The 24490-nt window shown below is 52.0% G+C and overlaps 1 protein-coding gene across 4 annotated transcripts in view; it reads left to right on the top strand.

The window, feature by feature from the left end:
• Nucleotides 1-2723: 2723 nt before the first annotated feature.
• SLC43A2 (solute carrier family 43 member 2) overlaps nt 2724-24490 on the top strand; it is a 38852-nt gene continuing 17085 nt past the window's right edge. Inside the window, exons 1-5 of one of the 4 annotated variants that reach the window (XM_026517832.4) lie at nt 2724-2798; nt 3675-3878; nt 11898-12111; nt 13249-13304; nt 14215-14291. In XM_026517832.4, the coding sequence (XP_026373617.1) occupies nt 3719-3878; nt 11898-12111; nt 13249-13304; nt 14215-14291 (507 nt within the window). In that variant the 5' untranslated portion in view covers nt 2724-2798; nt 3675-3718. Of the gene's footprint in view, nt 2810-3181; nt 3288-3674; nt 3879-11897; nt 12112-13248; nt 13305-14214; nt 14292-24490 lie in introns of those variants that run through there. The other 3 variants (XM_026517831.4, XM_026517830.4, XM_026517833.4) reach the window with 3 other exon arrangements.

The following is a 24490-nucleotide window of genomic DNA, read 5'->3' as shown; positions in this document are numbered from 1 at the left end:
ACATAAAGCACCTAGGAAATTTTGAGTTCTCAGTAAAGGGTAATTACTATTCTCATCCATCATTCTCCCAGCTTTGAATCCTTTGTCTCAAGAAGCTGATAGCTTCCACCCCTTTTCATTTGTTCGTGTTTTCACTCAACAAGCCCAATATTGTGCATTTGCTTTGTGCTTCTGTGTTAAGGGCTGGTAAACAAAGTTGAGTAAGACATAGTTCTTGCCCCCAAATATTTGTTCATAGTCAGTGGGAAAAGGGAGGGACAAATGAACAGATAATTATAAAACAGTGCAATCAGTGGACTAAGATATTAAAGAATATTTTGGGGAGTGGTTAGGGAAGGCTTCCTGAAGGAGGTGCTGTCCAAGAAGGGTCTATGTTTGAAGGCCAGAGGTAGGAGAACAGCACCTGCAGGAACCCTAAGCAATTCCATGTGACTGAAGCATCTGTGACCTGGCTGGGGGGGAGGAGCCTGTGTGGGTTAGGCCAGAGAACTTGAACTTTATCCTACAGGACAAATGGTAGAGAGTTTCTGAAGAACTGAGCAGAGGTCAGATTTACTAAGGTCAGATTTACCTTTCCCACAGCTCACTGGGATGGGGTTGGGCAAAGAAATGTATTTGAGGGGTTGAGATTGGAGGCTGGATGAACAGCAGTTGCAGTCCTAGGGACACAGATGGACGAATCAGATATTTAGGCGATATGGCTGTATTGGTGGGGTGGCAGTGGGGTGAAGGAGAGGGAGAATAATGGAGAATTTAAAACAAATTTCAAATATTTGTTGAAAAGGTGGTTCACGGTATCTAACTTCAGTAGGTAGTGGTGCTATTTTTTTTTTTTTTTTAAAGATTTGATTTTATTTACTCGACAGAGATAGAGACAGCCAGCGAGAGAGGGAAACAAGCAGGGGGAGTGGGAGAGGAAGAAGCAGGCTCCCAGCAGAGGAGCCTGATGTGGGGCTCGATCCCAGAATGCTGGGATCACGCCCTGAGCCGAAGGCAGACGCTTAACCGCTGTGCCACCCAGGCGCCCCAGGTAGTGGTGCTATTATCAGAAAGAATGAGAGGGACAGTTTTGGGGGTAGAAAGTGAATTATGTTATTTTTTTTTTAAGATTTATTTATTTGAGAGAGAGCGCGAGCGAGAACACGAGAGCATGTGGGAAGAGGGGCAGAGGGAGAGGATCTCAAGCTGATTCCCCACTGGGCAGGGACTATCCTAGGCTCTATCCGTGGACCCATGAGATCCCGACCAGAGCCGAAACCAAGAATTGGAGGCTTAACCAACTGAGCCACCCAGGTGCCGCGAAAGTGAATTATTTAAGAGCTGTGTTTCAAACAGTTCAGAGATGTGTATGGAACAGCTGCCCGGAAACGTTCCTCGGGCAGGTGGCTGTAAGGAGGGAGGGAAGGACTGAAGTTTATTAAGTGGCAGTCCCAAGCGAGTGGGTGAGATTCTGCGGGGTGGATAACCGGATAGGTAACCAGCCAGGATCCCCCAAGCCCACAGAGCCAGGCATGGTGTAAGCACGGCTGTCAGCGGTGGGTTCGTGGCGGCAGGGGGCGCACTTCGATGCGGGGTCGTGAAAAAGAAGGCTGCTGAGGCTCCCAGAATCCTGGAATGATAAGTCAGCTCCCAGAGCGTGCCAGGCAGACCCAGCTGAACCTGGGGTAGACCGAGGGTCTTCTGACATCGGCCTAGCGACTCTGATCCGGGACACGCATCTGGGCTGCCGAACCTCCCGTGCCCGGGCTCCATCCCCCTGCTCTAGCCGTTCTGGGGGCTGGTCCAGCTCTCAGATCAGATTGGAACTCCGGAGCCCTCCCGACTCCACGCGCTCTCCTGGAGGCGCTGCCCGCCGCGTCACCAAGCAGAGAGGGCCCCTGGAGTTGACGTCCAGGAATGGGACGTAAGGGGGTGGAGGTGGTGCAAGACAATGGAGATGGGATGGTCAACTTTGCGTAGGGATCCCCAAGGGGACCAAGGACAGCAGGAAAGGGGGGCAGTCTGGATGGGAGCAGACCGTCCAAGGGTACAGACAAGCCCCAAACTCCCACTTAGGGATCCCCGAGGGCCATCTTCCAGGGAAAATGCAAGTGGCACCCAGGAGAGGGGTCCGTGAGTCAGGGGAGCAGGGAAGAGGCACAACACGCCTGGACAGGGGTTCGGGGATCCGGGATGTGCAGACAGCGCCTGGATGGAGGACACTGGGGGCAGGCGAGCGAGGAATCAGAACACAAAGCCGGAGGCAGCCGGGGATGCCAGCGTCGCGTGGGAGAAGCAACGGAGGAGACGGGAGCGGAATGACCCACACGGAGCCAGAGCATCGGGATGTGGTGCCCAGGTCAGAGGGGGAAGCTGGGAAATACATAAGCGGGCCCGAGGAGAATGGAGTGCAAGTGCCCAGCTGGGTGTGAGAGGGAGACAGGCATGCAGTCCGGGGGGTATCGGTACATCGACCGGGAACTTGACCCAGGTAGGGCTTCGGAGTGAGGCTCTGGAGAGGCGTTGGGGCAATGCCCCCGGGGATTCCCAGCCCAGCTGTGACTCCAGTCTGAAGCGGCAGAAAAGAGGCACGACCCACCGCTGCCCTGGCCCCCCCAGCTCTCTTGTTTGTCTCCAAGTCCGGCCGGAACCGGCTTCTGCTCGCCGCCGGGCGGGCGGGTGCCTGCTGATTGGTCAATGCCTGTTTCCAGCCCCCACTCAGCCAATCAGCGTGCGGCAGTGTTTTCATCTTGGGTTGGAATAAAAGCGCCGGAATAAAAGGAGGCAGAAAAGGCGCCGGCCGGGCCCGATACACGCTGGTAGGAGCCGGGTGAGCTGGATCTTGGGGATCTGGGTCCTGGGGCGAAGGTGCTAAGGGCACAGAAGGCGCACGAATAGGGGCGTAGGGAGAAGTGTGATTACGAGAGGAAAGAGACCGATGAGGAGCCGCCAGGGAAGAGATGACGAATAGAGGGGGCAGCTGGGAGATGGAGGGACGGAGGTCCGCTTCCATGGGAACAGATGTCGAGGAAACGGCCTGGGATGGGGGTCGCTCAGGTGGCTCGCGCCGCCGGTTTAAACCGGCTTCGCCTCTCCCATGCGGGGTTCGCGTGGCCGCAGCGCCTAGCGACCTAGACAGCGGCCAATGGTGCCGCAGTTTCTAGCCGTGAGGCCAATGAGCGGGCTGGGGGCGGGCCGTTCCGGACTCTGTGCGCCGATCTTGTGGTTGAAGGAACCAGCTCTGAGGAAGGGTCTCGAGTGCGGGCGGGAGGGCGCCTGTCAGGGTCCCAGGGAGTGGCAGCCCCCAGGTATGGCCCTGTCCAGGTATCCGGACCCAAGGTGCCTCTCCTGCCAGTCCCCAAGCTATGCCAAAATCTGCGGAGAGCCAGGATTAATTCCACGTCCCTGAGCATGCCTTAGTCTCTCCTGTTTCCATGCCTCAGGTTACCTCGGAACCAGCCGAGGGAGAGGTCTCGCTCCCTGCCCGGGGCCGCTGTCCCGTAGCTGAGGGCAGACGCACGAGCCAGCCGCGGACAGGCTGGCCCAGGACCCAGGCCGGGCTGGGGCTTCCTTCGCCGCGCGCACCCATCGCCTGGGCCGTGGAGGGGTGACAAGCCCCGCGCGCTGCGGCAGCGGTCCGGGGTGGCCGCCCAGGCTGGGCAGGGCCGGGCGCTGACGCTGAGGTCTGTGTGCAGGTGGCTGCCGAGCCGGAGCCGAAGCCGGGCCTCCGCGCCGCGCCATGGCGCCCACCCTAGCCACTGCCCATCGGCGCCGCTGGTGGATGGCCTGCACGGCCGTGTTGGAAAACCTCCTCTTCTCGGCAGTCCTCCTGGGCTGGGGCTCGCTGCTCATCATGCTCAAGTCGGAGGGCTTTTACTCGTACCTGTGTACTGAGCCAGGTGAGTCGGGGCGGCTCGGGCTCGGGGGGGTTCCCGGAGTGGGAGCTTTGGGAGAGGGCGAGACGGCAGTGGCCGTGAAAACCCGGCCAGCAATACCCCCTCGCTGCGCAGCACCTCCCGTTCAGCAGAAGTCCCATTTGATCCTCAGTCAGCTCTGCTGGGTACGTGTCATTGTCCCTGTTTTGTGGATGAAGAAACCGAGGCTCAGACAGATCTGGCTTGCCCAAGGCCGCACAGCTGAGGACTGCGGTAAAGCCAGACCCCCCAAGTCCAGGGTGTTCTGCCCGCCACCTCCAGAACATTGCTGGACTGCTCTCCTTCCAGTGGGTAGCACATCACTTGCCTTACTCTAAATATGTTGCTCCCTGACTGTGAGAAAGAGGAACTCCTGACTCAGTGGCTGGGGTGCAGAAAGAGAGAGGAAGTGGCTTGGCCTCCACCCCATTGAAGGTTCATCTAGAATCTAGATGTGTTTTAGGCCATTATGGAGTCTCTTAAAAGCATGTCAGCTACAATTTCTTGTCTATTTTTGCTGCTTTATGATTTTCCAAAGGACATTTCCTCCCACAGGCTGTGAGAACATCCCCGTGGCCTTCTATCTGCCCGCCATCGTGGAGGGAGGCAAGGCGGGTATTTAGGGAAATAACACTGGTCCTGTCCTCTCTCTTTGCCGCACCACTGGTGTTGCTGAATGCAGGCTGAGGATGCTTGTCTATAAAAGTCTACCCCCCGCTCCTACCTTCGCACCCCTCCCATTCCTTCTGGGGGTCCTGATTGCTGTAGATCTGTAGATCCATCCAAACAGGGGGACCCCCACGGCTCCCCACCTCTACCCTTGTATCCCCTTCCTAGGTAACCTTGATAAGAAATGTTTCCCTCTGCTGTCCCCAACAGTGGCTACCTAATAGTTGACCTCTGTAATGTCTCTTCCCAATGCCTTTGTCAGCCAGCCCCTGAGTGGGTCCCCTAAGAGGGAGACAGCTCAAGTTTGACCCTCTGAATCACACCACTGGCATGCCTTTTCTTCTTAGCGTTCTAAACTGGGGGGGAAGAGAAAGCTTTGGAGCAGCTCATGCTGGCTGTAACCCCACGTAGAGTCCTTGTTTCCCTTTTCTGATAGTCCCAGGAGATTTCGGAGTGTTTCAGTCTCTAGGGAAGCTTTGTTGGACGGGTTAAGGGCAGGAGAAATGGGGTGGGGGGAATGCAGAGGTCACTTGAGAGAGGGCAGAGAGTATATCATTTATAACCTTTAGCCTTTAGCTACTCAGAAATATTTCCTAATAGCCTAAGGGTTCTTGGCAGACCTCTCCGTACATCAGCAAGAAATCTTGGGAGATGGGAGAGTCACTCAGACCTTGTTCCTTGAACAAGCTTTCTGCTTTGCCCAAGAGATGTTAGCAGATTAATGACTCTCTGGAAGGAGCAGGTTGGAGTGTTTGGCTCCTCCTCTCCCTCCCTCTCTCCTCCGTTTTAGATCATGACCCTTCTTGCCTCCCTCTTTGATAGATTCTTTCAGGCTGCACCGAGGGTTTTAAAAACAGAGAGAAACATCATCATCCCCAGATGAAGCTTTTAGCGTCTAGTCCAGACTGAGGGACTGTTGTGGTTAATTGGGGGGGGGGGGGGAAGGAACCTACTGTGGAAGGTCAGATTCTAGGGTTTTTTTCCAGAGATTGTCCACTGATTTAATTTATTTTATGGTATTGGCAGCATTAGGACTGGTCACTTCATTCCTGCCTCGACCTTGGCTTCTTCCTCCATTTAAAGTGGGAGGAGTTGCAGAGATTGTGCCGACACAGTGCTGAGCTGGTGTTGAAGCCCGGGAGAGGCTTGACCCTTCTATAAACCAAAGTGAAGGTGAAGGGTCAGGTTGGAGGTTGAACATCAACTTCTTATCCAGTGCCTTTGCCCCTGCCTTTGATTTTGTTTTTTCTGACTACCTGGCAAACCTGCTGACCCAGCATCCTGGACAGACAGCCCTGCCGATTCCACATAGCTTATCTCTCTGGCCTGCCTGCTCCTTGCTTCTTGGAGTCCAAGTAGCCTGTTGCCTTTTGGAGCCAGGAGTTTCCTCCATGCCTTGCCTAACTGGGAGTGCCTGGAGGATTCAGGGTCAAGGTTTCTGCTTAGGCCTAATATTTTCAAACTTGGTGGATGGCTGAATTGCAGAGAAGCAGTTGGGCCATTTATGGAATTTATCATTTATCATTAGACTTGTGAAAAGCTGAGTGGTCTGCAGCTGACTGGGATGCAAACTCGTCAGCTTTTTTGGTGCTTATAGGACCTTTGCTTTGGGTGGTTCTCTCAAGAAAATTTGCCTGAACCTGTTGAAAGGTTCTCAGAACTCATTCTCGGCACTCCAGCCAGAATTTGGCCCTGGACACGGTGTTGGGTTCCAGCACGGCGAGATGGGAGAAGAAAAGAGCCTGTTTCTCTGCCACCTCTCAGCTCTTTTTGCCTTGCCCACCAGATGAGATTGATAAGGGCCGGTGCCAGGCATTTGGGCTTTGCCTCCCCAGCCCCCCTGGTGTGGAGAGGAGGCTGACTGGCTTCCCAGCCCAGGAAGTACGGGGCTTTCCCAGAACTGTGTCCTTTTGGCCTCTGGATGACTGCTGTACCTACCCACTCTTGACCTCTTTCTTCGTTTTCTCTGTCATCTGATGGCCCACTTGGACAGGGTCAGGTCAGGGGGCTGTTAATCTCCTCTTCGTCTAACCTACATGTTCAGTAAGCATTTATTGAGGTGTTGTGCTGGGGGTGCAGAGCAGCCCTGGCCCTCAGGGAGTCCGTAGTCCGCCAGCATCAAACACACAGACCATATACTTCCAAGTCGTGGTCCAGACTCCAGCACAGAGCAGGGTGCCAGGAAGGAGAATGACAGTGGGGATCTGGTTCAACTTGGGTGGGAGGGCCTCTCTGATGTTTAGGCGGAATCGCGGGAGGCAAAGAGGGGCGAGTTGGGAGAGGAGGAGTCAAGAAGAGGTGGGAAGTGGCCAGGGCCCACAGGGCCTAGGAGGCCACTCAGGGAAGTTGTATTTTATTCTCAAGGCAGGAAGAAGTGACAGAAGCAGAGGAGGGTGACAATCAGATTCACCTATTAGACTTTTAGGAGTTGTTGAGGTCTTGCCACATACTGGGCGTGGGATGCGGGTGGGAGTCGTGGCCTCTGCCTGAGGAAGTCACAGTCCAGCTCATCTGTGGACACCAAGGCAGACCTGAGTTCTATGCTCGTGACCGCTGCAGTCTCTCTGCCTGTGCTGGCAGGGGAGCCGTACCCCTCATGAAACAAAGCAGGAAGCTGGTCGCCTGGGCCCTGAGAAGGCAGAGGGGCTGGGAAGCAGAGGCAGGCCTGATCCCCAGCAGGTGGGCCGAGGCTGCAGATGTGGATAGGAGACATTCCCTGCTGCGTGGGGGCCTCTTTTAATGGTCTCCTCATGCAAAGGCTGCTGGCTTTTGACAACTTTTGAAAACCCACCCTTTTACTTGTATTTCTGTGAATGTGACTGTTTCTACTCCCCCTACTTGCCCCCCCCCCGGTTTATTTTTGATTAAAAAAAAACCCATTCTGTAGCAATGGGTAAGAAGGTCTGAAGGCTGGTGCCCGTGGCCTCACAATGTGTTACAGAAAGGAGCTGGCGCCTCAGACTTTCCTGCCAGCCCTGCCTTCTTCTTCCCATTTCATGACCCACTTCCCTCTCCCACATCCGCCGGCCCCACCTGCCTTCATGGTGTTGCATTAAGGTTCTGTCCAGCTTGGGTTGACTTCAGGGAGGATCTTGGGGGCAGTCCCATTCACACTGGGTGGCATTAAGGGCCACCTGGTGTTGTCCCTGACACGGTGACAGCCTTGTGCTGTCTCCGCTCCTTCAGCATGTTCTCTCTGAAAGCCTCTAACCCAGTTAATACAGCATCAGCACAGCCTAAAGGTTAAAAGCAGGAACTTTGAGGTCCAGCAGCCCGGATTCAAGTCCAGCTTCTCCATAATGTGCTGTCTGTGAGACGTCAGGCAAGCAGCTTGCTGCTCCAAAGCTCCTGGTGTCCTGGTGTGGAGTGTGATGGGGGTGAGAGAACACTAAGTGACATGGAACGAATACCATTGAATACGTGGCCGGCACACACAGGCACTCTGTGGCCACAACCAGGGACTAGGCTCTGGCCTACCCAGGATGGCCCTCTGACTGTCTGTGTCCTGCCTTTTGTTTGCTCTGTGTCTGAGGCTGACCTCTCACCTACATCCCCTGTTGGACTGAGATACTGCTTCCTGTTGCCGGATAGACTAAGGATTTGGGAGAGAGACAGGAGATCCTGGGGCAGAGACCATCAGCAGGGAGGTCCAGGGGCCTGCATCCTGGGTGGGGGTGCTCAGTAAGCAGTCTGAGAAGGGGGCTGCTCAGGAATTTGAAGGAGCCTCCAGCCCAGCGCCCCTTGCTCCTTTAAGCATCATGCAGCCAGCTGTTCGGCTCCCCATTCTCTTGGTTTCTCTGGGGTGGGGGAAACCCCCTCTTTGACCCAGGGATGCCAGGGGAGCCCGAGTGGGGTCACAGCACCCCCTTTTGTCCCCTCCTTTCACTGTACAGATTGTGTGTGAGTCTTCTGCGAGGAGGGCTGAACAGTGCAGGCATTGTTCTCTCTTCCCGGCCCCTCAGCAGCCTCACAGTGATTCGGCACACTCGGGCCACACCAGTTCCTTGCCTGTCCTCTTGGTTCACCTTCCCCGGTCGGGCTGGGCCAGGCCACTCTGGCCGCCCACTGAGAGGCATCTGTTTCATAAACAGGTGCAGGTGAGGCTCAGAACAGGCTGGGCTGGGGTGAGGCCTGAGCTCTAGGCTGGGAGCAGAGGGGCACCCTGGGACTTGACACTTCCTTGGTGCTTATCTGTTTGTGTCTCTGCTGGCCCACAGTGACCCAGGTGGGAGCAGAGGGAGAGGAACAGCCTGGGTGTGGCTGTGTTTGGGCATCTGCCGGATCTGTGATTATTCATGTGGGCTGTTTACTGCCAACAAAGCTGGGCTCACCAAAGATTTAGTCTCCTCTAGGAGCAAGGGACTCTCTTGCATTGCTTCATGCGCAGACAAGAAAGGCCACTGAGACTCCCTACCCCAGGCTTATCTGATGCTGGACATCGCTGCCTAGAGGCAGGAGGGCAGGGGTCAGGCAGCCCAGTTGGCAGGGAATTTTTTTTAAAGAGAGAAAGCTGGAGATGCCTGGGTGGCTCAGTTGGTTGAGCGTCTGCCTTCGTTTGGCTCAGGTCATGATCCCAGAGTCCTGGGATCAAGCCCCACATTGGGCTCCTTGCTCAGGTGGGGTGGTGGGGGGAGCCTCCCTCTCCCTCTGCCTGCTGTTCCCCCTGCTAGTGCTCTCTCTCTCTATTTGACAAATAAATAAATTAATTAATTAAAAAAAATAAAAAGGGAGAGAGCTGGTGGCCCAAAGCATATAAGCCCTTGTTCCTGTGTGTAGTGGCTCCAGGATGAAAGACGGGGGACAGACACCCTTCCCTCCACTCCTGCCTCTCTCCTCATGAGTGCCCCTGTCTAGTTATCTCTAACAATTCAAGATGTTTCTACCGCCATCCCCAGTTATAGCAAGTCAGGGAGGCTGCCTTGAGTACATTGCCTTGGGGTTTATCTTCTCTCTTATGGTGAGTACAGTTGTGGATTTAGGGGTCCAGCTCTGGGGAAGCGGGGTGGGCATTCTGGGGCCCCTACCCAGAGGTAGTGCTGCTGGCTCCGTCTGTTACCTGTCCATCTCTGGCTGTCTGCTTGCAGCCACAGACCCCAGAACACTCCAAGTCCTGAGTTCTTTTGTGTTCTTCAGTGCGGTCATGGACTCCAGAGCCTGCATGGCTACGTCAGGGCTCCCAAGCCCGTGATCCCGGACCCCGAGGTGCCTTCTCCGCCCGTCCTCTCTGTGACACCTGTGCTGCTTTGCTTGTGTCTGCACACCAACCTGGAAACAGCCGTTGTGGTGCGGAGACCCCAGTTCCTGTTGCTGCTGGCCACGAGCCGTCACCTGAACCCGCGCCGGCCTAGAGGCAGCCCCTCCTTTGCAGAAGCTGCCCCGCCGCTACCCCGCCGTGGATGAGCAGCTCAGGCCGGCTAAGGCAGTGCGTGCGGTGGTTCTGACCTGGACGCTAATGGACTCCGATGATCCTGTTGCTTGTGTGTTGGCTGTCAGCACAGTCGGGCCTCTTTTAGGAAACGAAGTGGCAGGGATTGGGGGTGGGGAGAGAATCTGGCTTGTTAGGTTTTGTTTCTGTGACTTCAGGAGGTTGACCTTGTGCCTCTTACCTCCTTGAATCCCCTCTATCTTCACCTTGGTTCCATACATCCTATTTCTTTTCTTTTCTCTCCATCCTTTTGGCCGTCATGATCTGACTCCCTCATTTTCATTCATTCAGTAAACACCTGCTGTACACCAGGAGCCGGGCGAGGGGCTGGGGACGTGGGCCCCCGGCCCAGTGAGAGATGAGACACAAAGTCAGGCCACACACCCAGCTGTGGAACCCTACCCCCAGTTCCTCTGTCCAGCTCTGCTGCCAGCCAGTCACACCATCCCCAGGCTCCCATGATAGTGATGATAATAGCAACTCGTGGCTATTGTTTATTAAGCACTTTCTATGTCTGTGTGAGCTCTGGATTGTAGTCTGGATTTTCTCATGTATCTGCCACCCGACTCTAGGAGGTAGATATGACTATTATATTGTGCCATTTTAGAGATAAAGAAACTGAGATCGTGTGAGATTAAGTCCTTTTTCCAAGGTTCTACAAGTAGGAAGTAGAGGAACCAAAACTGAAACCCAGAGGCCACGTTCTGGCACCTCACCCTTAATCGATGTGCCCCCTGCAGGGCTTGTTGGTTAGAGGTTGGCATATAGCATGATTCACTCTAAGTGCATCCTTTTCCGTGACCTTGGGGCAGCCCTGGGAGGCCTGGGCAGGCCTTTGCAGACCTCAGCTTTACAGCCCTGGCGCCAGAGGGCCGCAATCGGGAGGCGGGCAGTTATCGGGAGAGAGGTGTTTCCTTGACTCTCCCAGTGTGACCTCGCATCTAATCAGCGGCTGCTCCTTTTTGGGCAGGATTAGTCAGCACCTCTGACTAGCAGTGCTGGGAGAGGAGAGGCTTCCTCTGCTGCCTTCCGGCCTGTGCTCCACCCTCCTGCCCTCAGCGGCGGCAGCACTTCTTCCTCCCTATTTTTCGTTGTCTCGGTGCTGGGTGGACTTTGGAGGGGCGATTAGGGCCAAGATTGCAGGTGGCACAGGTGTGGCCACAGGGGACAGCAACATTTGACCCCAGCAGGAAAAGTAAGAAAGGGGGACCTCAACAAGTGAAAGCAAATGACTTGGGACTATTTTTAAAAAACTTCTCCAGGGGGTTCTGAGGCTCAGCATATGGGGTGGTTGATGCTGTGAAAATAACAGGGGGAGGTAGCAGATGGCTTGTACGCTTGAGAAGTTTCCTGTACCTCCAGTGCAAGAGGCCCGCTCACTCTTCCCCTTGGTTGACCGAGGAGAACCAGGGCATTGCAGTGACACCGGCAGCTTGTCCTTCCCAGGTGGTCTAGGATTGCGCCCTGATAGACTGGCTGCAGTCTGTTTCCATGGACAGAGCTGCTGAGAAGGGTTCAGCGAGCCTGTGGCCCCACGGCCGAGGCTGAGTCCTGAGGCCTACTCTTCTCTGGTATAGGTTACTCTAGAATGGGAATCCCACCCTGGGGCTCATGCAACGGACACAGGAAACCCCAAAACTGTGGGCAAGCCTTTGTGTGCATTTTCTGAGGACGAGGAACATAGCTTCCTTTATTGGACTCTCCAGAGGGTTTGCGACCTCCACAAAAGATAAGAGCCTCTGCATTATCGCTCCAAGGGTCTTGGGCCAGATGGATAGCCAAGCCTGCTTGGGGTAGCCAGAGCCAGCCCTGACATTTCCAGTGGCGTCTGAATGTGCATCTGTCCCTCTGATCTTTGGGAATCCCTGCCTCAACCCTGTGATCAAGTTTCCCTCCCTCTACACACACAGAGATTGTCACCAACGGCACAGTGGGGGGCACAGCAGAGCCGGAGCAGGAGCACGAGGAGATGAGCTGGATGAATGGCTGGCTCAGCTGCAAGGCCCAGGATGAGATGCTAAACTTGGCCTTCACCGTAGGCTCCTTCCTGCTCAGTGCCATCACCCTGCCTCTAGGCATCGTCATGGACAAATATGGCCCAAGGAAGCTCAGGCTGCTGGGCAGGTCAGTGCAGGGGTTGGGGGTGGGCAGGTGGGACTGCTGGGCTGAGATCCCTGCTGTCGGGAATCCTGGTCCCTGCTATCAGGTGCACTGTGGAGCTCCCTATGTGCCCACCCAGAGTGGGGTTCCTGTCCATTCTGTCACCAAGTCAGGAGGCACTGAGATCCTTGCTGTGTGCCAGGACTGCAGTTAAAGGGTTCCGGGCCCCGAGCCTGCCTGGGAAGGCTTGCAGTTGCTTGTCATTGAGAACACTGGTTTCCACAGTCTCTTTGACCTTATACCTTCATCAGAAAAAAAGATTTTGAACATGAACCTCTAATATAAGCATGGAATTATCAATTACACACACATACACCATTTTTAATGTTTTATGTGCTTTATAACACATGTACAAAAAATGTCAATTAAAGTGGCTAAGGTGAAAAATGATAAAATAGAAGTCCTGCTGTTTCTGTGACTCCCAGCACTCCAGTGGGTCGTCTTGTGCACTTCCTGAGGTGCGTGTCCCTGCTCTATAAAGCCCCCCTCTGCCAGACTCGGAGTCGGTCCACCAAGCAGCTGGTCCTCTCAGGCCACAGTCCTCCCCAGACCAGCCCCGCTGGGAACGACCCTCTGCAGGGCCGTGGTGATACCCGTGGTCGTGAAGGGAATGGGTGGAGGATCCGTCTCATTCATTCTTTGGAGCGTAAGGGACCTTTGTCCCCAGGATAGAGCTAAGCAGAGAGGATTCGGAAGCTGCCCCTCATCGCCCTCATGCTCAGTGGGGTTCTGTCGCCCCCCCGGCAGAGCGGGCATAGGAGCACGTGGAATGGATCGCGCCCTCTCGCTTCAGAGCCGTGGCCTCTCCAGTCTGAGGCGGGGAGGGGACAGGGCAGTGCCGTGTTTACCAGGTCTGCCTTTGGGCCTTGAATTCTAACTTAGACACCTGCTCGCTGTGAGACTTTTGAGAATGTTTTTTTCTTTCTTTGTTTTATTTTCTTCATCAGTAAAGTGGAGCCAGTTATACTTCTTAGAATTGTTAAACTAAATGAGAGAATGTATGTGAATTTTCCGAAAGCATCTGACCCATAGTAAATACTTCCAAAGAATGTTATTAACAACAGCAACAATAAATAACGTACTATTTCTGCTTGTTTTTAGTGCCTGCTTTGCTGTCTCCTGCTTGCTGATTGCATATGGAGCAAGTAACCCAAACTGTGAGTATGCTTTTCCTGTACCCTTTTGTCAGGGACTGGGGAAAGAGCGCCCGGAGGTGCTCGCAGGCCCCGTGCTCTAGAAAGCCATGCCAGGTCTGGTGCTCACTGCTCAAGTTCGAGGGGATGCCTGTTAGCCTTCACCCAGTTACTTGTCTTAAATGGGCGGTGCTTAAATGGGTTGTCACTCCAGACAGACATCTGAGAGAAGCTCCTAGGATACTCTCATCTCGTCACCAGGCCAGCCCAGTCCCCGATGGCCTCATTGATGCCAACCCGATATGAGTTCTAAGAGCCAGGCCAGCTGAGGGGTATGTGCGTAAGCTGGGAGCTGAGTCCCCTGAGGCAGCTCAGGCCAGCACTATAAAGACGGCTTAGAAGCTGGGGGGCACCTGGTTGGCTCAGCTGGAAGAACATGTGACCCTCGATCTTGGGCTGTGAGTTCGAACCCCATGTCGGGCGTAAAGCCTACTTTAAAAAAAAAAAAAGAAAAGACTTAGAATCCAGCTGGTCTCCAAGCCCGTTCAGGTGGAGCTGTTGCTTCAAGGACTTTCAGAACAAACACCAAAATAGGACTTGAGTTTCGCCAGAATCTTAGCGGGGCTCATCCACTGGTTTTTGAGCACCTGTCTTTCCGGTTTCCGAGAAGCAGCTCCTTTAGGCCTCCGGCTTGCTGCTGAGGTTAGTGGAGGAAGGGGGATGGGGTACACCTTTTGTAGGAGCCCAAGCTCTGTAAAATAGGCAGGAGGACGGTGGTGAGGAAGAGGCTCTTCCAGCTCCCCAGGTGTCCGTCACTAACCCCGGATGGCTCGTCATCCATTCCGCTTGCTCCCTGCAAGGCGCTGGGCTAGGCCCTCGCCTCCCCGACGCTCAGCTGTGGTTCCCCGGTGATGAGCTTCCTGTTTCCTTACAGCTCTCTCTGTGCTCATCTTCGTTGCCCTGGCTCTGAATGGCTTTGGTGGGATGTGCATGACTTTCACCTCGTTAACAGTAAGTATTGCTTTTTTTAAAGATCTCTCGTTCAGTCATCTCTCTGTGCATTTGAGACAGCTTTTGTTGGCTTCGGCTCCCTTGCCTTCCATCTGCCGACCTGTGCCTGGACATCCCAAGCAGGAGAGGGCGGCTGGTGATGAAGGGGCCTGGCAGCAAAGCCAGTCGTGGCCGCCTGGGCTGGGGAGGTTTGTAGGTAGACCTGGAGGCAGCAGAGCACGGCTCTCAGAGCAGGCCCGTCCCTTGCCTGCTGACCTTGGCTTAGGCGCCGAGGAAGCCAGCTCACTAGCCATGTGCCCAGAGAAGACAGGAGCAGAGAGAAAAAAGCTGCCACCCACTTTCTTTTCTCTCATTTTCCATGGCAGCTCTGGCTAACAGTGCAACCTAAAAACAACCCTCCCTTGGAATCTCCCCACCCCGAACCGAACCGTTGCCTTTGTCCAGAATGGAATGAAAAGCCCAGGGGCGTACGTGGCTGCCTCTCTTCTTGGTTTTCTAAATGCCAGGGTATAGAGAGCCATCCTGGGGAGGGAGATGTTTTCTTGGGATGCTTGAGTGTCCCCTTATCTGTAGCAGCAGAATACCACAGAACGTGCTTTTTTGTGAGGTGAGAGAGGTTGTTGGAAGAAAGAAAGTCAAAGAAAGCCAAAAATGTCTTCCCTAGGAGGAAGAAGGGAGGAAGGCTGGCCCTTCGGAGCTGGCCAGTGGGAAAAAAGTGAGAATATTATGCTCTTCAGAGAGATTTCTGTGCAGCAGGAAGGTTTGGCTTGCCTCAGGTTCCCTGTGACGAAGTTTCTATGACACAGTACCTGCCATCGCCCTTTGCAGGACACTCTGGTTTCTGATCCCCCTTTCCACCAGTGAGTCTGGAGTCCTGCTGTTGAGGGGCCCTTGGTTGGCTTTGAGGGAACCCTGGGGCTGCTGGTCTTCTTGGAAGGGAATTGAAGAGGTGCTGGCCTCTGTGTGACCCCTGCCTGGAGACTGAGAGCCTGCGGCCAGGCCCGGCCAGGCCCAGTGCCTCTTCTGTTCCCCCTTCCTGTGCTTTGCCTGGTTAACTCTGCCCCGGTGGGAAGGGCTGACCGGTGGTGGGGAGCCCACGGAGCTGGAGAGTTCAGAGAAGTCTGTGTTCGGTGAGAAAGGCACAGCGGGGGCTGTGTATGTGGTATGCTTGGGCTGTGGGTGACACACGGGTGTGAGTGACACGCACAAATCTGGGAACTCTGGCTGCCTTGCCTTCTGTGATCTGAGGGTGGTTGACTTTGTACTCTTTTGTTGTTTTTATTTTTATTTTTTTAACCAGGTAGATTTCTTTTTTAAATGGATGTACCCCCCCCCCCATCCCTCTCAAATTGCCAGGAGAAAACAGATGTTGAAACTGTAAGAGATATTTTACAACTATCCAAAGTACACAAATCCCACTAAGTTGTGTAAATTGTGAAACAAAAGTCATGGTTCTATTTGTTCGTTGACGGCATGGAAATGACCAGCTCTTTCATCAAAATGAAAATTAAAAACCTGGCATCATCCCCATTATTTTAGTCATGCTGTGCCTATGTTGTGGCAGTTCTGAATTTTGGGATAAAAAAGAGATGGGCCTTGAATGTCAGGAGTTCATGCTCTGAGATGCAGAAGGATGCTTTATGGTAATAAGGTGTAGGACAAAGGGGTAAGAACCACCACACCATCAATCACCTTTAAGAAAGCCTTTGGTGGAGGGCACCTGGTGGCTCAGTCTGTTGAGTGTCCGACTCTTGATTTCGGCTCGAGCCCCATGTTGGGCTCCACACTCAGCCTGGAGTCTGTCTGTCTCCCTCTGCCTCTCCCCCCCACCCCCGCTCGCTTGTGACTCTTGATCTTTTGGTTGTGAGTTCAAGCCCCATGTTTGGTGTAGAGACGAAGGAAGGAAGGAAGGAAGGAAGGAAGGAAGGGAGGGAGGGAGGGAGGGAGGGAGGGAGGAAGGAAGGAAGGAAGGAAGGGAGAGAGGAAGGAAGGAAGGAAGGAAGGAAGGAAGGAAGGAAGGAAGGAAGGGAGAGAGGAAGGAAGGGAGAGAGGAAGGAAGGAAGGAAGGAAAAGAAGAGGAGGAGGAGGGAGGGAGGGAGGGAGGGAGGGAGGGAGGGAGGGAGGAAGGAAGGAAGGAAGGAAGGAAGGAAGGAAGGAAAAGAAAGAAAAGAAAGCCTTTAAAATGAGCTTATAGTTCTTATCAAGGAACATTTAGGGGAGGCTAGTAGGTCTATAAGGATTTGTTTTCTGGATTTTTTTTTATGATTATAAACAAAAATGTTTTTATTTTAAGAAGTCAGTATTTTAGGAATATAAAGTATAGGCTGTAAAATTCTATAAGCACACCTTGTCAGTTTAGAATATATCTCTTCAGTATTCAAAATATCTGCATATACCAATGTTATTCTTTTTTTTTTTTAGGTCTGTTACAGCTTGCCTTTTTCACTTAATTCTTTCACATGTTTTTCTGCCAATACTTAGAAACCTACCTTATTATTTTAAATGCTAGAGCTCTACCTCATTATGAGACGGTTTTATGTTATTCTATACTATGGATGTACCATAATTTATTTAACAAGTTTCCTCCTCATGGACACTTGGGTTGGTGTCCAGTCTTTCTGAGTTGTGATGATGATGGAGGGAACACCCCTGTACATACCTTTCTGTAAAATAAATTCCTGGAAGTGGGGTTGCTGGCCTTGTCCAGAGCTGCCGTCCTGCTCCTGTCGTACCAGCATGGATAAGAGTGGCCCTTTCTCCGCACCCCTTCCCTGTACCCTGGTATTAGTGTTTTAAACATTAGCCAGTCTGATCTGGTGAAAACGGCATAACCATCATTTTTAAAAAACGTTTCTTTAATTGTTTGTGAGACCGAGCATCTTTCCACCTCCTTCCTGCGGGCATTTCTATTCTATGCATTGTTTCTTCGTGTGGTTTGTCTGGTTTTCTACAGGGTTATCTTTTTTTAAGTGTTTTGTAAGAGCTCTTTCATATATATTAAAAAAAAATCAGCTCTCTGAGTGAGTAAGGGTTCTTACCCCAGGGTCTTTAGGCCTCTGGGGGATCATGAATAAGCTTAAGGGAGGCTGCACTTCCCTCGAGGTTGTATGCAAGCAGATGGTGCTGTGTGAAGGTGCATTTTTCTGCGGGAGGGTCTGTTGCTTTCACCAGCCTCTGATAGGTCTGTGTGAAGGTCAAAAGCACTGCAGCAGGAGCACTCCCAGTAGCTCCTCGCTGTCCCACTGGGAGTCAAAGGTACACAGGACACACAGTGACCAGGCAAGAAAACCATATGATTGTTAACCTTAAGAGTTCGGTTAGCAGAGATCTGTTTAAGGGAGGCTGGTGCCTTGTCTCCTAAGCTGGTCTCCATTCTTGGGTCTAGAGCAGGGGTTAGTAAGCTGCTGCCCCCAGGCCAAATCCAGACCACTGGTAGGTGTGGGACAACCCGACTGGGTGGAGAGACTGGCGGTGAAAGAATTCACCCAAGGCAGAAGAAAGGAGATAGAAGTTTATCGAATACACCACAAGGGAGCAGCGGGCAGGACAGCGAGGGAGAGACTCTGCCAGGAGGCAGTGCGGGGGGCTGTACTTAAGGTGGGGAGTGAGGAGGTTGGGGACGTGTGGGATTTTCCTTTTTTGGTACCTGTGCCCGGTTCTGAGTCGCCCGTGGGTCAGCTAGGGCCTGCGGCTATTTCGAGATGGGTCGGCTGATGGGTCTGTCTGCACTCAGCCCGGGGGTCACTGCGGCCCTTCCACCCCACTCAGCTTCCAGTGCTCATGCCTGCTGCCTAAAAGCAGTCTCTACAGTGGCGGGGGAGTGCGGGTTGTAAACAAAGTTTTGTTTTTTGTGTTTTTCAAAGATTTTATCCATTTATTTGAGAGAGAAAGCAGGAGAGCGCGGGAGAGCGTGAGAGAGAGAGAGAGAGAGAGAGAGAGAAAGCTCGCACGCACACAGAAGCAAGGGGGAGGGGCAGAGGGAGAAGCAGAAGCAGGGAGCCTGATGTGGGGCTCAATCCCAGGACCCTGAGATCATGACCCGAGCCAAAGGCAGACGCTCAACCAACTGACCCACTCAGGCGCCCCGGTAAACAGTTTTATGGGAACGTAGCTCTGCCTACTGTTTACTATGTTTGTGGCTGCCTTTGTGCTGTCGGGCGGAGTGAGGTAGCTGTACAGACTAGATGGCCTGCAAAACCTACAATGTCTGTTATCCGACACTTTACAGCCTTTAGTCTAGAGGCGCCAACATGCTGCTCAATTACTATTCGCTGCCAGAAGGCAGGGGCTGACACCCACTCCCTCACCCCCTGTCCTGCTGACCCCCTTCTCTGTCCGTGGGCCAGCTCCCTAAGCACTTTCTAAGTATTTCCCCCTCCACCACTGCCCCTGGCCTGAGGGATCGCAGTGGCCGTTCTCCTGTCCAGCGTGTTCTCAGATGAGGGCTCTCGTGGCTCTCCTTTCCAGAATAGACCCCAAAAGGGGAATGAGAAGCAGGTCAGTGAGGACAGAGCTGGAGCTCTTGGGCAATGTTTTAGGGCTGGCTGGGGCTTCTGCTGAGCAGAGCTGAATCTCATTCTGACACAGCCCAGGCCTTTAAAAAGCAGAACTGTCAGGATCGGCTCCCAAAGACGCCGAGCTAGCAGCACAATGGCACTTTCTGTTTGTGTCTCCCACCCATGTTCTAGTCTGGGGGACAAAGGAGTCTTCAGGGTCGCCTTTAGGAGCTTCCTAAATCAAATCTCTTTCAACTTCTTTGGGGCCTTGGATAATCACTCTGTGATAACCTGGGAATCTGGGGGAATGTGTTGCCATGGAAACCTTAATTTGGGGACTTTCTGAGTTCTAAGGTTTGTGTTGCATGGGCTGTGGTATGAATAAAAGTGACCAGGCACCATGAGCTGTCACCCCATTGGTGGAGAGGGGGCTCCAGGTTGGCAAAATGCCTTTTCCCCACAGACTGGGGCGAGATGGCCAATAGAGCCTCAGAGGTCTGTACTCGTGGGTGATCCTTGCCCCTAGAGTAGAGGCTCAGGGGGGCAAGATGGGATCCCATGCCAGGTGGGCTGCCTGACACCCAGGTGGCTTTCCCAGGTCCCTGCAGCAGAGGCTCCGAGCCGGGCCATGAGAGCCTCAGAGGAGGAGGGTGACCGGTCACTCCATAGGAACAGAGGACTCCCTGAGGTGCAGAGCCTCAGCCTCCCTGCTGGACATCTGGACAGCACACTTTGGTCTGTTTGCCCAATGTCTAACGTTTGTACAACCCCTTAACTCGCTTCATTGGCTGGAGTGCAAACACCGGCCGACGGCCGAGGCGGCGTCTTTGGGCCGCCACCCTGCGATCCGGGGTCTGGGGTTGCTTAGAGATGGGAGCAGATGCAGCCAACATTGTGGACGTATCTTTTCCACTTCATTACTCTGCACCCCCCCATCCGTGTGGGCGGGACAGGGAGTTCTGAGCTGGAAACCTCCTGGAGAACTGGTTGCAAAATGTTGTCCGGGTCCTTAATGAAAAATTTCTCTGTGGACTTTTCCTATTTGACTCATTGAAGTCTGAATTTAAATCTGAGGAAGAAATGATCCCATGGGAGTTGGAGCCAGAGTTTGAGGAAAACAAAATAAATAGCCTTCTTCAACTACTGAGAGGAAGTGAAGAAAAAGAATTGGGGTACAGCAAGGAAGCACATGCCCGCTGGTGGGGGGATGGGAACATGGCGTTTCTGCTCGGCTGACCCATTTCTACAGCCAGGAGAAAATCCCCCACAGCACCCCAGCCAGCCCTCTGGGAGCCTAGGTGCCAGGTGAGCACAATTCCCAATGCCTGGAGCCAGTTCTTTTGGCTTCTGTCCTGTGCCTTAGGAACCCTAAACAGCCAGCTGATCTGTTGACCTGGGAAGAATTCGCCCATCAGAAGGTTCTGGCTTGTGAGTTTACTTCACCATGTGACACGTCCAGGGGTGAACAGAAAATGTAGTGGAGGCATCAGCAGGGCTGGTCCTGGCTGGGAAGGCAAATGAGGTAGTTTCGGGAGTGGAGTCCCTCCTCCCCACCCCCCCAGCAGTGAAGCGGAAAGGTGACCACAAGGACCTTTTCCTGGCAATGTATGCTTGGAGCTGCCCGGTTGTTTGGGGTTAGGAAATAGCCCAGCTTTGCTGAGTCTGCTTGTCCAGACTGGTACCTGGATCCTGGCCTATACAGGTTGTACAGAGCTCTGGGTGTGTACACCAGCCACCTTTGGACAAGGCTCACCTCTGGAAGGGGCCTTGTGGCTTTTCCCTGAGGGCCAGGGTGTGCCCCTAGCTGGTGGGCTTGGGAGTCCATGGATTTGCAAAGTCAGTGCCAGTGGCGACACAGCGGCCCTTCTGTCCCTGCTTGCCAGCCAAGGCCTGTCTTGGGGGTCCCTGAGTAGAGAGGCATCTTAGAGAGGGTCCTCCAAGGAGGTTGGCCTTTTGTCACCATCCTGGAGCCCAGGACTCTGGGTCCTCTTGTCCAGGAGCCCTGTTCCATGGCCGGGACTCTGGGGGGTGGGGGCGGTGCTCCCTGCAGCTGCTGTTTTCCCTTCTGGGAAGGTCACACAGCCAGGGCCTGTTTACAGGGCCGCCAAGGGGCTGAGAATGAGTCACCACTGTATCCCCGAGCAAGCAAGGCCGGCTTGGAGGCTGGGTTCTGCCCTGCAAGCCTATTCCAGCCCCGGCTCTTGCAGAGGTAACAGAAGTGGCTATGGGAGTCACCCGGAGCCTGGGAAGGGGGCCTGTGTTCCCCACCTGCGAGTGCAGTCGTGATCCAGAATCAGGAAGCCGCCCCCGCTAAGTGTTTCCCCTGTCATCTGTCATTGTAGCCCTGGCTCTGGGTTCCTACTTGGCCGCAGAGCTGGTTCTTCCCCCTCCACCTAGCCCTTGAGGCCCACGCTGGGGCACTCTGCTCAGTGCTCAGCCATCATTCCCATCACCCGGGCTTCACAGTAGCCACTCTGAGCAGATGAGGTCATTTGGAGGCAGAAGGAGGGAGAGGTTGGGAGGGAGGAGGAGACAGATGTGAGGATGAAATAGGAGAAAGTCCATACCAAATGCGAGTCCACTTGAAGGTGCAGCCCTGGACCGTAGGGAGGTCAAGGGGAAGGAAGGGGGCAGATAGGTCCAAAGGAGCATCAGAAGGATGTAGAAAACCTCTAGTGGGAGAGCAGAGCTTAATAACGTACAAACAGAAGGTGAGAGGTGAGGGTAATTGCCTTGGGGACCAAACTGAGGTTTCCAAGAGGCAGAGTAGTCCAGTGGCAATGCACAGAAACCTGACCCGCTTTGAATCCCACATTTGACCCTGACCAGTTTGGGGGAGTCCCTTGATGTTTTTAATCCTCAAGTGTTTTGGTTTTTTTTTTTTTAAGATTATTTATTTATTTATTTATTTGACAGAGATAGAGACAGCCAGTGAGAGAGGGAACATAAGCAGGGGGAGTGGGAGAGGAAGAAGCAGGCTTCCCAGCGGAGGAGCCCGACATGGGGCTCGATCCCAGAATGCCGGGATCACGCCCTGAGCCGAAGGCAGACGCTTAACGACTCCGCCACCCAGGCGCCCCTTAATCCTTTTCTACCCAGTAAGTGAGGGTAAAAAGTTACACCTACCTCATAAGATTGTTCTGAGGGTTTTTAAGATAATACCTGTAGTAGGCATTAAACATAGTTGCTATTGTAATGGCAGTGCTATTATTATTATATTTTATACTAATATAATTATGCTGTGTTATTATATATTATTATTTAATAATAAGGAAAATTCTCTAATCAAGCTGCTCCTGGGCACAGTAAATGGAGGAGACCTCCTGGCAGGCATGGCAGCTTTCAGAGGAAGGGAAGGAAGCAGCTTAAAGGATAAAACACAATTAGTATTAACATTTAAAAAATAATGAATGTCCTTGGGGAAATCCTCTCTTCTGTGCTTGCTATTCTCTTGTGACCACACACTGAGTATTGCTGGGATGTTTATACTTTGGGTTCCATTGGTCAGGGTCACCCCTGATGTTCTTTTCAGAGAGATTCATCTGACATAAATGCTAAGTAGACCCTAAAAGCTGACACACACTTTGACTACCTATTTAAATACTTGTGTTGGCCAAAAAAACACACCGTGAACTAAGAAGAAGTTAAAGGACAAACTAGGAAACCAAAACATACCTGCAGTGCATGGACACACTGTGACTCTTTAATATATAAAGAGCCTATATAAAATCAATATGAAAAGATTAACATCCTCATAGGAAATAAGGACAAATGAGGAATATAAGTGACTGATATTTTTAAGATTTTTATTTATTTATTTGTCGGAGAGAGAGAGAGAGAGAGAGCACAAGCAGGGGGAGTGGCAAGCAGAGGGAGAAGCAGACTCCCCGCTGAGCAAGGAGCCGGATGCAGGACTCGATCCCAGGACCCCAGGATCACAACCCAAGCTGAAGGCAGACACCTAATCAACTGAGCCACCCAGGCGTCTGTAAATGACTGATTTTAAGAATTGTAGAAAATGTTCAAAGTCATTAGTAATTAATAAATGTAAATTTTTTCAATTTTTTTAATCATGGAAAAAGTTATATATACATGGTATTAGAATAGTATAATAATCTCCATGTACCCATCTTGCAACTCCAACAGTTACCAACTCATAACCAGCCTTGCTTTGTTACTGTCTCCATCCACCATCCAGACTATTTTGAAGCCAATATCAATCATTGATTCACTTCATCTGTATACACAAAGAAATGGATTTTAAAACAAGGATGTTGGGCACTTGGGTGGCTCAGTCGGTTAAGCATCTGCCTTCAGCTCAGGTCATGATCCCAGGGTCCTGGGATTGAGTCCCGCATCAAGATCCCTCCTCAGCAGGGTGTCTGCTTCTCCTTCTCCCTCTGCCCCCTGCTCATGATGTCTCTCTCTCTCTCTCTCTCTCTCTCTCTCGTGCTCTCTCTCTCTCAAATAAATAAAATCTAAAAAAATAAAAATAAATAAATAAAACAAGAATGTTGGTAAAGTGGCAAATATTAAAAATAATGATAACACTCAATGCTGGAGTGGATACAGTGAAATAGACACTCTACTATGCCAATTGCTATAAGTTTTCTGAAAGGCAATTTGGCATGGAATATCACAAAAACTTAAAAATGTGTATCCCTTTTGTCTATTGATTCTACTTTTGGGGATTTACCTTAAGGGAATAATAGCCGTGTGCACATCTTTAAGAATGTTAATTAAAAAGGACCTGAGTTCCAACATCAGAGAAATGGTTGCATAAATTATAGACCATCCAGATAAGGAAATACCAGGCAGTCATTACAAAGTATGTTGAAGGTGACTATAAGTTAGAAAACATTTATAGGGGTGCCTGGCTGGCTCAGTTAGTGGAACATGAGACTCTTGAGCTCAGGGTCATGAGTTTGAGCCCCATGTTGGGTGTAGAGAGTACTTAAAAATAAAAAATAAAAGATGATAAAAACAGAGGCACCTGGGTGGCTCAGTCGGTTGAGCAGCCAATTCTTAATTTTGGCTCAGGTCATGATCTCAGGGCTGTGGATTGAGCCCCACATGGGACTCTGAGGTCAGCGCAGTCTGCTTGTCCCTCTCCCTCTGCTCCTTCCCCCACTAGCGCTCACGTGCTCTCTCTCTCTCAAATAAATAAATACAATCTTTAAAAAATAAAAATAAGGGCGCCTGGGTGGCTCATTTGGTTAAGCAACTACCTTCTGCTCAGGTCGTGACTGGAGTCCCAGGATCAAATTCCTCATCAGGCTCCCTGCTCAGCAGGGAGTCTGCTTCTCCCTCTGACCCTCCCTCCTCTGGTGCTCTCTCTCTCTCATTCTGTGTCTCAAATAAGTAAATAAAATCTTAAAAAAATAAAATAAAAAATTAAAATTAAAAATCAAATAATGTTTTTAAAGAAAGAAAAAAGAAAACATTTGTGATATATCAAGTAAAAGGGATACAATTTGTAAAACAATATGTAGCATATGATCCCAGTTTTATTTAAAAGTTATAGGTATTTATAGAAAATTGATTAAAGGGAAATATATCAAAATAGTAATATGACTGTATCAGGGTGATTTTTATTTTATTCTTTCTTTATGTACACTTTGTTTCAGATGTTTTACAATGGACATAAATTGCTTTTCTAATTAGGAAAAATAATCCTAATTTAAAATATAAGATGTAGGTATC

Source organism: Ursus arctos, unplaced genomic scaffold, assembly GCF_023065955.2.
Source record: "Ursus arctos isolate Adak ecotype North America unplaced genomic scaffold, UrsArc2.0 scaffold_24, whole genome shotgun sequence".
Lineage (NCBI taxonomy): Eukaryota > Metazoa > Chordata > Mammalia > Carnivora > Ursidae > Ursus > Ursus arctos.
The sequence above is the reverse complement of the archived record's forward strand: the minus strand, read 5'-3'. Positions and strand labels throughout refer to the sequence as shown.